The sequence below is a fragment of the Lissotriton helveticus genome, chromosome 10, assembly GCF_964261635.1.
Source record: "Lissotriton helveticus chromosome 10, aLisHel1.1, whole genome shotgun sequence".
Classification (NCBI taxonomy): Eukaryota; Metazoa; Chordata; class Amphibia; order Caudata; family Salamandridae; genus Lissotriton; species Lissotriton helveticus.
In genome coordinates, this window is record NC_136071.1 from 878,303,455 (window position 1) to 878,319,990 (window position 16,536).

Consider the following 16,536-nt stretch of genomic DNA (forward strand, 5'->3'; position numbering starts at 1 on the left):
TCCCTTTCTGCCTGCACCATCTCCCCCTCTTCCTGCACCATCTCCCCTCTGCCTGCACCATCTCTCCCTCTGTCTGCACCTTCTCCCCTCCGCTGCACCATCGCACCCCCTGCCTGCACCATCTCTCTCTCTGCCTGAACCATCTCACCCTCTGCCTGCACCATCTCTCCCTCTGCCTGCACTATCTCTCCCTCTGCCTGCACCATCTGCCCTCCACCTGTACCATCTCACCCTCTGCCTGCACCATCTCCCTCTCTGCCTGCACCATCCCTCCCCCGCCGCCTGCACCCCCTCCCCCGCCTGCTGCTCTTTTAACCCTTTCCTCGTCGCCTTCTCCACCCCCCATGGTTTCTCCCTCACAATTCTCAGCTTTTCTTAAAGTGACTGAAATAAACACATGAAATAATGTGCTTTGAATTTGTGCGCGCGCCGCTGAGGATAAGTTTAAATAGACACAGAGCAGAGGCATGGCTGCAGAGCTGTGTTACATACACAGCGCGTAACCAGATGGTGTCACCCCATGTGAGGGTGTCATCCGGTGCGGTCCGCACCCCCTGCACCCACCTAGTGACGCCACTGCAGGTGATTGTCCTTCCATGCAGGCTGGTCCGATGTCACTCACATGGTCTGAGGAGGGTGCGGCCAATCCCGCTACACTGGGGCTTTCTTCCAGCTCGCTGTCACCTATGCCCCAATGCAGGATCTTGTTGCACTTGGCCATTCTGGATTGGGACCAGACCTTGCCGTCGCTCAATAAGGCCGAGCGGGAGTATGCTTCTACCACCCGCAGGGGCTCACTGAATTTGCTGTCACCTTTGAGTCCTGAGTGTCCTATTTTGACTCTGACCCACTCGCCCTCTGCCAACGAGGTGTTACGCACATTGTTTCTTTTGTCATAATGTGCTTTATAGACGCTTTGTGCCTTCGCTATGTTGCTGCCGACAATGGCCGGTGACCATTTCCTTTGGAGTCTCATGGTCATCCAGTCTGTGTCTTGCGGTCTTGCCAGCACCGCTACGGAGCAGGATGGAGTGACGAGAGGCCTTTAACTTAGGAAGTGGACCTTGTATTCCCACATTAACGGATGAATTATACATACGGCACCGGAGGGCCTAATCATTTACTGCAACTCGTGTATCCTGTGCGACATTGGGCCCTATATCACTGCTGGATCAATCACCTGCGTAGCCAGGCTTGGCACCAGGCTTAGGTTGTTGCCTTTTGTCCTGAAGAAGACTCGCAGCTGAGGCCCTAAAGTTCCCTCCTTGCATTAGCCGAGTCGAAACGTCGACGCACTCCCTCTGAACAAGACCTGTACCTACATCGTTCTGGTTATTTCATGGAAAATGCTTTAAATGCACACTGTAATTTACAGAATACATGTAAATGAAAGCTATAACTTGGACAGGTTCATACAGTGTGGTCTATGTTACCAGTGATTCGTGAATATCCTATTGTCTTATTATAATCTTATTGATTTGTACTTCTCATTACCCACCACCACTACCCTACCTTCCCTATCCCTTTCCTTTTCGCGCGCAACCAATGAGGATTGAACAAGCAGACCTTGATTAGTCCTTAATAAATATTATGTTTTGGAAATTCACTTTACATTGTGGCGCCTTTTCATGTGTGGTCTCTTGATGTATGCAGGCATAAAAAGAGAGTATTACATGCATACAATATTACTTGTTTTTGTTCAGTTATCAATTAACAGTGTTGTAGAAACTCTTCACAGCATTTAGTGTTTAGAATTGAATTTATTTCATTTAAATATATGGTCAGGGACCACTTTTTTCATTCCCGTATTATGCCCAGGGCCGGTTTGACTTTTTGGGTTACCCCATTATTATAGAATGGGTCTCTGGTGAAGGGTTCTCTGCCTCTTAGGATCTTAAATGGGCTGTAGCCTGTTAAGGTGAATGTGATGCGGTATGCCCATACGGTGTTTCAGACTTTGGTCTCCCAGGTTTTGGCAGCTCTGGCGCAATGGGCACAGTCACTCACAAACCTTTCCACTTGGATGTCCATGGCGAGCAACCAGTATAACCGTTTTATCCGCCTTTTGGATTTTACGATGCCCAGGTGGCCTTCGTGGTTTATGTGCAGAATTCGGTCATACAGCGCCTTCGGGGGCACCAATTTGTCACCCCGTAGCAGGAATATGGAATCCTCACCAATAGAGAGCTTGTCGCGGACTTCCCAGTATTTTCTGAGGTTGCTGTTGACGTGCCTCTTTTCCGGCCAGCCTCGCGTGACATACTCCTTGATCTGGGAGAGTTCCGTGTCCTGCGTGTATGCTTCTGCCCAGTCTTGGGCACTGATGGTGTGTTCATGATCTGACATGAAGGCGACGCTGTACTCTTCCCACTCCGATGATGTGACAGGATCTTCCATGGCTGCTGCTCTACTCAAGAAGTCCGCCACTCTGTTTTGTGGACCCGGGATATATTCCACATCATAGACAAAGTCCAACAGACGCAGTGTCATTCTGGTGATGTTACGTTGCCGTTGGATGTAAGGAACTTGATAAGAGTGTGTGGTTGGTACGGAGTGGTTGGTACGGAGTGTAAATCTTGACCCCCACAGGTACTGTCGACATTTTTCCATCGACCAGATGGCAGCTAGCATCGCCTTCTCGATTACGCTGTACTTTTCTTTACTGGGGGTGAGGGATCGCGACGCGAAGCCCACTGTTGTCTCTATGCCATTGGAAGCCCTCTGGGAGAGGACTGCTGCTAGCCCTTTGTCACTGGCATCTGTGGTGAGGATACTGGATGCAGCCCCATCAAATCCTTTTAAGGGAGCCGCCTTGCAGATGTCTTGTTTGATGGCTAAGAACTCCGCTTCTGTTTCCTCGGACCAGGTGAACTTGTTCTTTTCCTTGAGCAGTTAGCGTAAATTGTGCGTCTTCATCGTAAAGTTTCTGACAAACTTACTATAGAACTCCGCCAGCCCCAGGAACGAACAAACGGTGTCTTTGGATGTTAGGGAGGGAGCTGACTTGATGGCCTCCATGTTTGCCGATTTGGGGATGATTCCCGTGTCGCTGATTTCATGCCCCAGATAGGTGACCTTGCGGAGACCGAATTTGCATTTCTCTAATTCAGCCGTGAGACCGTTGGCTGCGAGCGTGCGTAGGACGGTGTGCAGGATGTCATCGTGTTCAGCTTTGGATTTTCCCATGACGAGGATGCGTCTTGAAAGTAGAGGACGCTGTGGATGCCCTGGAACAGCTTTTGCATTTGTTTTTGGAAGACAGCCGCCGCGGATGCGAGGCCGAAGGGCAGGCATCTGAACCTGTAGCACCCGAAGGGCGTGATGAAGGATGTGAGTTTCCGGCATGGCAGGTGAAGTGATACCTGGTGGTAGGCGGATATGAGGTCGATGGTGGAGAATCACTTGCTGCCTTTGGTCTGGGCGAGCAATTAATTGATTTTTGGCAACGGAAATTTTTCCACGATGATGTTCTTGTTGAGTTCACAGAGATCAATGCAGAGGCGGATCTTCCCGCTTGGTTTGCGCGCCACCACCAAAGGCGCAAGCCATTCGGCGCATTCGATTGGTTCAATGATGCAGCTATCCTCTAAGCGCTGCAGTTCTTGCTGTACCGCTTCTCAGGATGTTCCTGACTTTGTGAGCAACTGGTACCGCTCCATCTTTTAGGACGATCTTGTGGGAGAACTTGCATATCTTCCCTATCTGGTCGCTGAAGACAGTGGGAAACTCTGCTTGGAGTGAGGATGGCATGGATGTATCATCCGTCAGGAGCACTTGCTTGTCGCCACCGGGGTTGAGTTGAATACCCAGAGTCCCCTGGTCTGCCCACCCCAGGACCGATGGGCCCTTTTGAGCCACGTACAACTTCGCTGTGGTGTGTCGTCCTTTGATCTCAAACAGGAGCTGACGGAAGCCCACCATGGGGATCTTTTCTCCCGTGTATGTGACTGGATGGACGTCCGTGGGGTGAAGGTGGTCGCCCACCACTTGGGCCAAATCTCGATCCCAGATCTGTTTCTGGATGATGGTGTAGGGCGATCACAAGTCCGCCACCATAACGACGTGGACGCCGCCTATAGACAGCTTGCAGGAGGGTTTTTTCAGGATGTACCATTCAATGCACAGCCCCCTCTTGGTAATGGGGGACGTCCTGGACGTATTTGACTGCTGCGCTTCTGGGTCTTCGCCAGCAAACCTTGCCGAAGTGTCCTGTGATGCCGCAGAAGTTGCACTAGATGTGGAACGCCGGGCACTTTTTGTCGTTACCCATAGGGGAGTGGCTGCCACATCTGTAACAGGCTCCTTGTTTGCTCCGAGGAGCACGACCGGGACCTCTGCTCATTGACATAGATTGGTGGGGGAGGCGGGGGTGGAGTCTGTCGCGGTTTTCGATGGTGGCACCCTACGGTCGGAGTTCTTGCACACGGTGGCTTGTGGAGCTGTGTCTTTCTTTGCAGCTACGGTGCATCGTTTTGATAACTCTGCTCGTTTTACTATCTCTGGGAGGGGTGCTTCACCCCTTACCCAGAGCTTTTCCTGGACACTCGTGTGGGTGGAGTGCATGATGATTTGGTCCCGTATGAGGTCGTTGTGCAGGGTGTCAAACTTGCAGTTGATGGCCAGTTTCTTGAGGGCCGCCACGTTGTCCTCCACTTCTGCCTGTTTCCATTGGAAGAAGTTGTAACGGTCGATGGCCGTGCATATCAGATAGTGGCTGTCCAGGTCTTCGAGGGCATGTTGGAAAACATCATCATCGGTCGAGGCTCTGGTCTTTTCAACCATCTGGTCGTAAATGGGTAGACCCTACGGTCCTAGATTATGTAGCAGGATTTTCTTCCGCCGCTTGCTGGAGAATTCCAGCGCTGAGAGGGAATTCAAGAAGTACCCGTTCCAATTAGCCCACTTCATGGCCGGTTCCCCAGGCTTAGGTAGGAATGGCACAGGGTTGGTTAAGGAGAAGGTCTGGGCACACATGGTGCGTGTGGCGAGGACAGTGGTGGCACTGTACGGTACCTGTGGAGCTCCAGGGGCTCCCACCGGCTGGGAGGGTGGGTTTTTCTATGTGGGTTGGGAAGGCACCACTGCCGGGGTTGCGGGCTGCCTCGTGCTGGTAGTGGTCGCAGTTGTGTGGCCTTGTGGTCCCTGGGGTCGCCGGAGGTCAGTCCAGAGTACCTTAGCGTGGATAGATGGTACCGGTGGTGCGTGCCAATATGCTTGCTGATGTGGATTCGTGCAGAGGGGAAATCCGCGTGCTGGTAGGTCTGAGGGCAGTACCACTGCGCACGGCCACAACAGAGGGTACTCTACGGCCTTCTATCTGTGTGTGCTGATAACAGTCACTACCTTCAATAGTAAACCCTGTATGTGTATGCATGAGATCCCAGGATAATCCTACCACCTCACTAGACCTATCTGCTGTGAAAAAAGGGGAGGGAGGGTTGGCAGAGCCTCACGGGAGCAACACCCGCGGGAGGATATGGCAGACTGGTACTCGCCTGGATCCTCACGTTCTCATCATCTGCTACTGCCAACCAGAAAAGAAAGGGGATAAAGGCTGTGCAAAGAAAACAAAAACCGTTATGTGTTACAAGTGTCAGTGACCCACTGCGGTATGCCAAACCTCTTGTGCTCGAGATCTGGACCCACCACCTTAAAATGAGCTGAGCTATACTGGCAACTACAACTTTATTCTGTGCTGTATGCCCGCTCTAATTAAAAACAACCAACATGTTTTATCGCCGACATTTACTTTACCGGCGATTTCATCAGGGTTTTTGGGTCAGCGTGAATCTTGCACGTCTTGATTCTCCCTTTATTGTACCTGTAGTTACACATGGGAATACAATCACACATACACTTACATTTACTCACTGTGTCTCGGTGGGAAAAAAATTAAAAAATTGGCATCTCTACATTTGGTTGTGATAGTGTTCATCATACATTACCAGGTGGCCTATTTGGTTGAGCCTACCAGGCCCCCGTAGAAGAATCTGGGATTGTCGGACCCTTTAGACAGTTAATGGGTTCCGCATACCGCCTTTAGGTCGGTGTCTGCAAAGACAAACAAAGTTAAATATACAGTGCCTTATGAATTCGTCATTTGCAAGTCACCCTCATGGGCCCTCATCCCTGAGCGTTGTGATCACTATATTTGTATATTGTGGGTTATTGGATGTCTCTGTATATAATCTCACTAGCCGGCATTGCCAATTACAATCTCCCATTGTTTTCTATTCGGCTCAGAATGGTGAGAGTTTTTGATGCCGATATCCATTTCTTCATGCCTAACCTTTCTCCACCGCTGGTGGCGAGCGGTAACCCCCTGTTTTATTTGGGAAGTGACTGCTGGGAAATTGTCGCCATGGCTTTATCAGTCAGTCCGTACACGAGAGATCCGGCCGGGCCCTCTGACGCCTATTATCAGGGGATATTGCGGCCTAGTTTACATAGGCACCCCACCCAGTGCACCCAGCTGGTGACAAGCGTTCTCCATACCGTAAACAGGCGTGCGTGTGGCCTCCGCTCACCCTTCGTCTTGCCGGATGCTTCCGGTGTACGTATTTCAAAACCGAGCGTCTTGGTCACGTGATGGTGACGTACGTCGCTACGTCCGCATGGCGTGGTCGGCGTGTACACTGTAGTTGGGGGCCATCTTGGAACGGGGTAGTTTACCCTTGTATGTTGTGCAAGTTGTTCGGTTGCAACAACATTATGCGTTTCTCGGTTACAATTACTGCCCAGCCCGATTAGGTTAATATGTAGTGGTGGTTATTGTGAATTTTAGACCGGGACCTAGATATATTGCCAGAAACCAGATGGTTACTAGGGGGGGCATATGATATGTGTGTTGTTCTCTATATGTACACCAACAGAACGCAGTATACCCGTTCTGTTTACCTCGGTGACTAGGTGGACCAAGGCTTAGCTGTTATGCTGATCAATGACCAGATGTCCATATTTCTGGCCAGAGGCAAATGGGGTGATGGGATCTTTTGTTATTTTTTGTTATTTTTTGTTATGAACAGGAACTGTCATACATCCTCACTCAGCCTATTGGGTGCCTCATCCCTGTGAAGATGAATTCAAATGTTTGTCTGCTTCATTCAGGACCCCTATATGGCTGCTATCCTGTTCCATTTAATAATGTCATTGAGACCCTGATGGTCCGTGGCCTCTTCAAAGATCCAGCGTGCCTCTTTCTTAAGCAGTCTATTCTCCATGTTGAACTGGTCACCCATCACTCTTTCAATAACCATCCAACGCAGGTCCCTGGGTTGGTGTTTTTGAATAGTGAAATGTTGCACCAGTTTGGTAGTGAGTTTGGCTTCTTTAAGCGTACTGAGATGTTCCTGGATTCTGACTTTGATCTTTCTAGTCGTCAGTCCAATGTAGTACAGTCCGCAAGGACACGAAAGCCTGTAAATCACATTGGTGGTGTTACAGTTACTGAAACTATTTAAGTGCCAGATCTTTCCGCTGGTTCTGGTGATCGACTTGGTTTTCGTGATGAGGGCACATATTGTGCATCCCCCACATGGATAGTGACCCGGCGGAATGCTCGAGTCTGTCACCCTTGGTGGTGGACGTGAGTGGACCAACCGGTCCCTCAGACTAGAAGACCGTTTAAAAGCAAATCTCGGTTGCGGCATTTGCAGAGAATTAGTTCTCAGCAAATGCCAGTGTTTTCTGATTATTTGGCGGATTTTTGTTGAATGGGGACCAAAGGTGGTGACTACCGGGATGCATTCCTTCTGCTCTTTGATCTGTTTGTCAAGGAGGGCTTCCCTCTGGGTGTTGAGTGCCCGCTTTCTAGCTTTCTTGACTATCTTTTGTGGATAGGCTCTTGCGGTAAGTTTGTTTGCTAGTTCCTCAGTCTGTTCCAGGAAACTCACTGTTGATGTACAGTTCCTGCGGTATCTCATAAATTTTCCCACCGGCAGATTGTCCCGCAGGGCTCTGGGGTGAAACGACCTGTAATGCAGCAGGGAGTTTTTGTCCGTAGGTTTCTGGTGGACTGTTGTTATTAGCTTGTTATCCCTAGCCTGTATATCCAGGTCTAGATATGTTGCTTTGTGCCGGTCCACATTCCATGTGAATCTAAGGCACCCATCGAGGCTGTTCAACCATGTGAGGAACTGGTCCAACACATCTGCGGGACCCCTCCAGACACACAAAATGTCATCTATATATCTCTTCCAGAGGACAATGTTCCCCTGGAAGAGATTAGATGCATGGTAGATGTAATTGGTCTCGAACTAGCCGACATAGATGCATGCCAGGCTGGGGGCAAAAGTTGCCCCCATCGTGGTCCCTGAGGTCTGGAGGCTGTTCTTTATACGCAAAGAAATTGCGTGTCAGTGCAATCTCTATGTATTGCAGCACAAATGTGGGTGCAGTGTCATAGAACCATTCACATTCCCCCAGGGAGCGAGCTGCTGCCACCAGCGTCGCCTCCTGGGGTATGTTCGTGTACAGTGACTCGATGTCGATCGTCACTAGAAATTGCTCTTCAGGGTCATATGTCACTGTTTGTAGGTGCCTCAGAATATCTGTTGTATCCTGCACGTAGGATGGTTGTGTAACCACACATTCACGTAGAAAGAAGTCTGAAAACTGCGACAGAGGCTTGAAGTATTGAATTGAATTGATGCCTGAAACTATCAGCCAGGCCTGGTGGTGGCTGCCTGTAGTGCCCCCCGCTGTGTGGGACAGTAGCTGGCTCCTTGTGGAATGGGGCCAGGAGGTGGCAGTTCGTGGTTGCTTTTATGCCCTGCCTGGTGGTGACTGCCTGTAGTGCCCCCGCTGTATGGGACAGTAGGTGGCTCTTTGTGGAATGGGGCCAGGAGGTGGTTGCTCTCTTGCGCTGGCAGCTCTTGTGCATAGGCTGCTCTTGTGGGCTGGCAGCGCGGGAAATGCCTAGAGACAGTGGGGTGCACCGCCGCGCACCGAGATGCGCGCCGAGATAGGGGTAGTGATAGTCGTGCTATGCGACCAACGTGCACAGTAGCGTCGTGGAGAGGTGCTTCATCACAGGGCGTGCCGCTTGGAGCGGGAGCACAGGGAGCGCAGAAGCAGTGCGCCACCCCTCCTGGTGACGATCGCCTGCTCTCCCCTACCTTGCCGCGGTCGGGCGTTGCGCCGGTCCTTTCAACCTAATCGCCACTGTGGGGAAAGTAAAGCTCGTCCCATGGAAGGAATGCACGGGAGACTGGGGTGAGTTCAAGTACTTTATTTACTTAAACTATGCAACTCTATAGAGGAGAGCCGGTCCACTTCTTGCCGTGTCACGTTAAAAACTGCGCGCCCCCCGCGTCACGTCCTATCACGATACTATGCCTAGGTCACGTGACGCGGGGAGCTAGACCACCACACTACACTTATTTTTTATTTTTTTAACTCAGCAGCCAGAACCAAGGCTTGTAACAAATCTACGTTATCAATGTTTCTCAGGAAACGCAACAAAAACAACATTATATCAATCACATGACCCAACATCCTAGTTCACAGATAAAAAAGATATGTCCTGTGGAGCTTCTTTATTTTTTTTTAAGAGCATTTTATTGCCATTTTCTCAAAATGAAACATACGGTACGAAGAAAATAACTTTTCCAGCACCTAAAACTACGGCATACTTCTTATTCATGTGCTTAATCCATTCCCACCCCATAGGAAGTCACATTGATTTATAAAGTCAATTTTGTATGTACCAATCAACAGCTAAAATAAAAACTAAACAATATTAATCAATAACTTTATCGTAAAAACAAATCATGACATTAATCTCTCGAATGGCAGGATTCACTTAATTACTGTTTGTCGCTTGGCTGGATAATGCTTGCCTCCATGTACTTAATAGAATCTAAAATCCTTCTCAATAGGTAGGGCGTTTTCATTCTCTGTTATAACTGGAGGTGAGGATTATGCAACTTCAAAGCCTGCTCTTCTGCAATGGCACCACAAGCTCAAAAGAAAACGTCGAGTCAATTGTCCAATGCACACAGTGCATAATATACTTTAATCTCCCTTCACTAGAAAAGCTTCTGAGACCATTGCCCCTCTTACTCTGTGTGACCCAAAAATTGAAGTATCAATGCTTGCCTCTTGATTAACCTATTTAACTCATCTAGCCAGAATGGGTAGGAAACCTAGAGCGAAACATTTCCTGATCAAAATAAGTAATCCTCTAGCACCTTCAGGCCTCAATTTTGTTGTCATTTCTATTTACACTCTGGGACATTTTATTACACTCACTCTTGAATAGCCCAGGAAGGCTAAGTTATAAATGGGCAGTAAAGTTCATTCTTCAAGAGCTGGTGAAAGTTATTCATCCCAGGTAAATCTGCTGCAAGACAAATCCTGTCCCTGTATATTGGATACTCTCCTACATGAGATGAGGCACAAGAAGATAGCATGCTTTGCTGCCAGTTCCTTTCAAGAAGCGTCTTCATTATAAGTAAGCCTTACTGTCTTAGGTGACTTGAAAATCGGGGGATGCTCCCTCTCCCCTGTATTATCTACCGGTAAGAGCCCTGCAGAAATAGCTGATTAGAAGAAATAATCACCCTAAAGGCCAAATCTAGTTGCACAAGCTCAGATAGAAAGCTTAAAACATACTCCAAGTTTGGCTTCATGAGATCAAGACTCCTTTGGGTACCCTTCATGGATTGGGGAATAATATGTTGTGCTTACAAGTATATTGGTATTGTGTCCCTCTGTGAGGAAATACAGACTGCTTTTTGCCAATTCTATTTTTGATTATCTTTAAGTCTTTGAAAATAAAACAAATCTATAAAAGACTCCTTTGAAAGCATCAAGTGGGTCAACAGGCTCTTGTTCATCTAACTCTTTAAATTATTCCCACAGACCATACTAATGGATAAGGAAAGCAACGTGTTTTGAAATGTTTGACCTTCATAATACCGGATACTTGTTTATGCTATCGACCCAAGGGAATCATCAAAGACCTATGGACGAGTATCCTCAAAGGAACAAGCAGGACTCCTGTCATTGTCATTATCATTATAAATAGGGAGCATGTATTTTAGTTCATTCCTCCAGTCAGTAGAAATATACTCTCTGCCTCTACTCCCGTGTCTGGTCGCACATTGATTAACTGTTGAAGCTGGGCATTTAGTTTCATGGCAAACCGGTCTCCTCACAAGGGCCCCTTCTGATAATTGGTGTGTGGAACAGCCCACCAGTTCCTGGAAAGCGTAACGTATCAGGTATTTCAGTGTGCCCCCATATTGTGTTTATCTTGAAGGAATTCTGTCTGCACAGAAATGTCCCCGTCCAGGCCATGATGCCAAAGTGCTTGACAATAACTACAAGAAGTCTGGATCTTGTGCCGCTCAAGTTGTCGATGTAACACTCTGCCCAGAAATTTTAAATTTTCAATAAAATGCTGCAGTTAGACTGCTTTGAGTTAGGCTTCATATCACAAACAAGCCTGCAAGACAGTGGCGCAGTATATCTAGAAATGCATTCACTTTTAACTGCATTCTGTTGGTAGAAATATCACCATTATTTGCTCCCCAAACATGTTAGCATCTGTTTTGATCACTAAGTCTGGGCTGTCTCAAAGATTGCCTTGGTGCTGCAGAGTCCTCAATGTGATCCAGCCAACACAGAATCTCTTTCCTGACAAAGTGCAGTCCTTTCCATATAAGATTGGCCTTTCCTCAGGTTAAGTGCCCTTAATCTCGGCAAGGCCTGTAGGATAAAGGGCCCACAAAGATCACCTGCAATTAAGAAGCCAGAGCGTCTTCATGGCTCCTGGTCTGGATTTTTTGTGGAAACTGAACACATGCATGACCGTTTTCCCTCTAATTTGTGAGCATTGTGTAATGATGTACTGCTAACACATGTATAGTATCTTGTATTCCATGGGCATAACACATTTGACAGCCACTCACCAAAGTGAATAAAGCACATTTTCGAATTTCCTTGCTAATCATATTTTAGGTTTTGAGCAATTTAACCCACTGACGCGCTTTTCGATGGAGCACAAGCTACACCATGTGGGTGTGTGACGGGAAGAGTATTATCTTTGATTTGAACTTGTGTCCCTTCACAATTGAATGTGTAACTTGGTAGTATTTGAATCCCTACAAAGAACTCTAATTCAGTTTTTTAAATTGAGATAAGTTTCAATATTTGTTCATTTATCTGCTTCTGCTTGTCTCTGTGTAGGATTCTCAGTTGTGCTCTTTTCTCACGATTGTGTTATTATGTTTTTCCGTAGAAGCCTTCAATAAATAGTTTTTCAGATGATGGACACAAACTTGATAAAGTACAAGGAACAGCAGAATTTAAAAATGTGTGGTTTAGTTATCCATCCAGACCAGATGTCCAGGTAAAAAAACAATGAGCTGATTGACTTTTTTTTACTGTACATTGCTTGTCATTGTCATTAGCACATTGAAGGTTTTACCTGGAGAAAAATCTCCTCTTGTGGCTAGGAAGGTTAATTCTGTAGCTGTATTTTATACATCCCATTTTGCACAGATGTATAAGTGAGTTTCTGAGAATGGGAAGCAATTGCCACTTAACATTACAGACATGGTGACTAATCGGATTTGATGGTTGAGTGAATATTCTTAGAATCTTGCAGCATACAAAACAAAAAAGTTGGATATAGTTACAGCTATTTGCAAATGTATACTATTGCTGCTATGAAGGCCGGCAGTGGGTGTGGGTATGAGCTGTGGGTGTGTGAGTTCAAGGGCAGTATTGCCGCATTCCTGGGTATTCCTGAGTGAGAAGGTGAACTTTACGATTTTATTTTAACTCTGTGAGGGGACGGGAGCCTCAGAGTTTGGAGTGAAGAGCAAGCGACAACAGCGATTGAAGCAGTTGGAAGTAATCATTTGGGTACATTTATTAGATTGTGATTGGCAAGCATTGGGTGCTAAAAGGGATGTGATGCATTATTAGATATACACAGCAGTGGCGGACTGTGCAATGTATAGGAAATATTGGTAGGTTGCGTATCTTTTAGTGTGCTTTGTTCGTGCACGATATGTATTTAGGTTGGTGTTGATGAGCTGCGGCAGATTATATTTTGGTGGCAAAGTGGAGTGCAAAGAATACATGTCTTGGGAGTCTCAACTCTGAATGTGAAAGCACATCTGGTGATCGAGAGATGTGCCGACGGAACCCTCATTTTTATTCTCGACAGAATCCACATCCTTGACAGAAAAAAATAGTACAACAGGCCCACAAATATAGCTACTACTCTACTTGTAGGCAACCCGTCAATGTAAACCATTCTGAATTGACCAATGAGTACTATTTCCACAGCATGTCAATCAAAAGGACTTCTCAAGGGCAAGCTAGACGCTCATGGACTTACATCAGCCATGAACGTAGCGTATCATCTTTGACCACTTTTATGCTTGTCAGGTTTTGTTTGATATGTGGAAAAAACATACGGCGAACTCCTATCCACTTTTCCTTTTTATCTAGAAAAAACTGCAGTAAATATCTATACTGCCACAAGTAAATTACACTATGGCCGAGTTCACAGCATCATACACAAAATCTTGGTTGTTTTGTAGGAATGAGGGTATCACGAAACGGGGAGATGAGATTAAAAATGCATTCAGGAAGCAAACTAAAAATATATTAAGAGCTGAATTCGGCGCAGCCACCTACTAGGTAATTGCTTCCCATTTAGTTTTATTATATGGACATTCATCTCACTTGGATATCCAGAACACCTGCCATAGTTTCAGACCTTGTAAACTAATCTTGGACACATCTGTTATACTCTGTAGTCCCTGTTTGTAATATTGTGTAGTTCCTATAAACCTATATAGGATCTGCACGTTTTGAAAACATACACTATAGGATTGGTGTCCATACTGATTCTAGGGTCGTTTAAACAGTGCAATAATTTTCGCTCAGTCAATCGTGTTCACTTAGGGCCATATGTATAAAGGCAATTTTGCGATCGCAAACGCCGAAATTCGATGGATTTCGGCATTTGCAATCGCAAAATAGCTAAGTGGTATGTATGTAAGCAAAACAGCCTCACAAAATAAGAAATTGCAAATTTGTGATTCCATATTTTGCGATTGCTTTTAAGGAATCGCAAATTGTGATTCCTTAAATGCAATGTATGAGGGCCAGAAAAAGTGCAATTTGGCCATAAGGAATCGCAAATTACCACCAACTTCAAGTTGGTGGTAATTTGCGATTTCTTTGGAAAATTCACCTAATTTGCATTTTTCAAAGTGCCATGTGGCACACATACATGCCATTAGGGCATGTATGTGTGCCACATGGTCACTCATGCACATTTCAGGGGTGCGACAGGGTGTCCTTTTGACACCCTGGCACCCTTGAAATTGCATTCTCAATTTGCGATTCTCTAATTGAGAATCGCAAATTGAGAATGTCTTCCCATTCATTCCTATGGGCCTCTAGGCCCATAGGAATAAATGGGGAGGTATTCTTTAATTGCGAATTGCAATTTGCGATTCGCAATTAAGCAATATGTAGGATTCGCAAAATTATTTGCAAATCCTACATACATAGCATTTTGCGATTCTCAAATAGCGATTCTCTAAAAATCGCTATTTGAGAATTGCAAAATTTAACTTTCATACATATGGCCCTTTGTCTCAGAGAGATACACATAATAAACTTTGGGGACTATTTTCAATAAGCATTTATTGAGCCAACGTCATTCTAGTGTAAAATAGGTGTACAGAAACAACCACTAGACAGTAACAGGTGTAAATTATTTTAGTAGCAATCAACACAATTGGACACTTGTTACACTGTTTGACTTTTGGTTCAGTGCAAAGTAAGGAAACCCTCAGAGAAGTCAGTGTACAGTTAGGTTAGCGGTATATTTGCTTCCTCCGCCCCACACTGTCATTCATGCAGTTATCATCGGGTTTTTCCTCTTGGTGTGTACTGCTAGCCTCATCCAGAGGCACCTCCAGTCTCGAGTGCAGTGTCCAGAGACAAAAGGATTTTTCCCAAATGGATAGGATAAAAATGAAAAGGATTGCCCACGAAAAATTTAATATTTGGGCAAGCTTTCATTAATTAAAAATTGCGAATACTCATTAGTAGGCCAAGTTACGGGACTGTATGGTATTACTCAGGTAATATTGTCGACATGTTTCAGCTCTATTGGGCCAGGCGGTCTGTAGAGCTTTCGTCAGGACTTACAAAGGGTAGGTACGAACAAACACATATAAAGCTACTCACACGAATTGTGCGGTATTCCCACAACTCTATACATTGATATGAGTATGGTATTCTTCTCGATCTATGGAAGAATATACATAAAAGGCTATGATTAGCTGTGGTATAGTAGATCCTAAAAGGGGGGGTGGTGCAGTAACAACATAAAGTGATAATAATTACACTAGTGCAGAACATGAAAGTTATTTTCATGGCGGAGAGCGTTAAAAATTACGGGAAATAATTACTTTCCACTGTAAATCGCTCGTGAACACTGATGCAGGAAAAGTGGCTGTCGTTATAAATGCAATTACGTTTTTGTATGCAGGCGCTGATCAATTTTGTGGCTCAACTGGAATATCACTGGTAATCAAAGTGCTATCTCAGCCTCGTAACGTTGTTATATTTATAGTGCCGAACAGTTCATATTCAACATTAGCTGAAGCGGAGACAGGGACCACTGTCAGGATAGATTAGATTATGATGCTTACCCAGGTAGAGAGGACGGAGAAATATCACATCGCCATTACCCGCATGGAGTCCTTCCTCCTGCCCGCTTCAGCTCTGTGGCGACTGAAGGTACCCCTGTAGGAAGTAGAAGTTGTAACTACAACAGGTAAGAATCCACACAATCCCGCAATAGCCGGTTTGTTTTTCTAACCTTTCCGGAGCGCTGTGTCTGACCCAATAATGTAAATAATGGATATAGCGCAAGTTTAGCCCTAATGAGAACCAGAACAACATCTATTGGTTTCCAAAGAAAAGACACAATTGAAAGTTTAATAATGTTGAATATGAACTGTTCGGCACTATAAATATAACAACGTTACGAGGCTGAGATAGCACTTTGATTACCAGTGATATTCCAGTTGAGCCACAAAATTGATCAGCGCCTGCATACAAAAACGTAATTGCATTTATAACGACAGCCACTTTTCCTGCATCAGTGTTCACGAGCGATTTACAGTGGAAAGTAATTATTTCCCGTAATTTTTAACGCTCTCCGCCATGAAAATAACTTTCATGTTCTGCACTAGTGTAATTATTATCACTTTATGTTGTTACTGCACCACCCCCCCTTTTAGGATCTACTATACCACAGCTAATCATAGCCTTTTATGTATATTCTTCCATAGATCGAGAAGAATACCATACTCATATCAATGTATAGAGTTGTGGGAATACCGCACAATTCGTGTGAGTAGCTTTATATGTGTTTGTTCGTACCTACCCTTTGTAAGTCCTGACGAAAGCTCTACAGACCGCCTGGCCCAATAGAGCTGAAACATGTCGACAATATTACCTGAGTAATACCATACAGTCCCGTAACTTGGC

At 45.9% G+C, this 16,536-nt stretch overlaps 1 protein-coding gene across 6 annotated transcripts in view; it reads left to right on the forward strand.

Annotated features, from left to right (window-relative positions):
- The window catches only part of LOC144784606 (ATP-binding cassette sub-family B member 5-like), a 1,313,284-nt gene that overhangs the window by 956,626 nt on the left and 340,122 nt on the right, over positions 1-16,536 (forward strand). For all 6 annotated transcript variants that reach the window (XM_078663518.1, XM_078663516.1, XM_078663520.1 and 3 more), the window contains one exon: positions 12,245-12,355. In XM_078663518.1, coding sequence (XP_078519644.1) covers positions 12,245-12,355 — 111 coding nt within the window. The remainder of the gene's footprint in view (positions 1-12,244; positions 12,356-16,536) is intronic.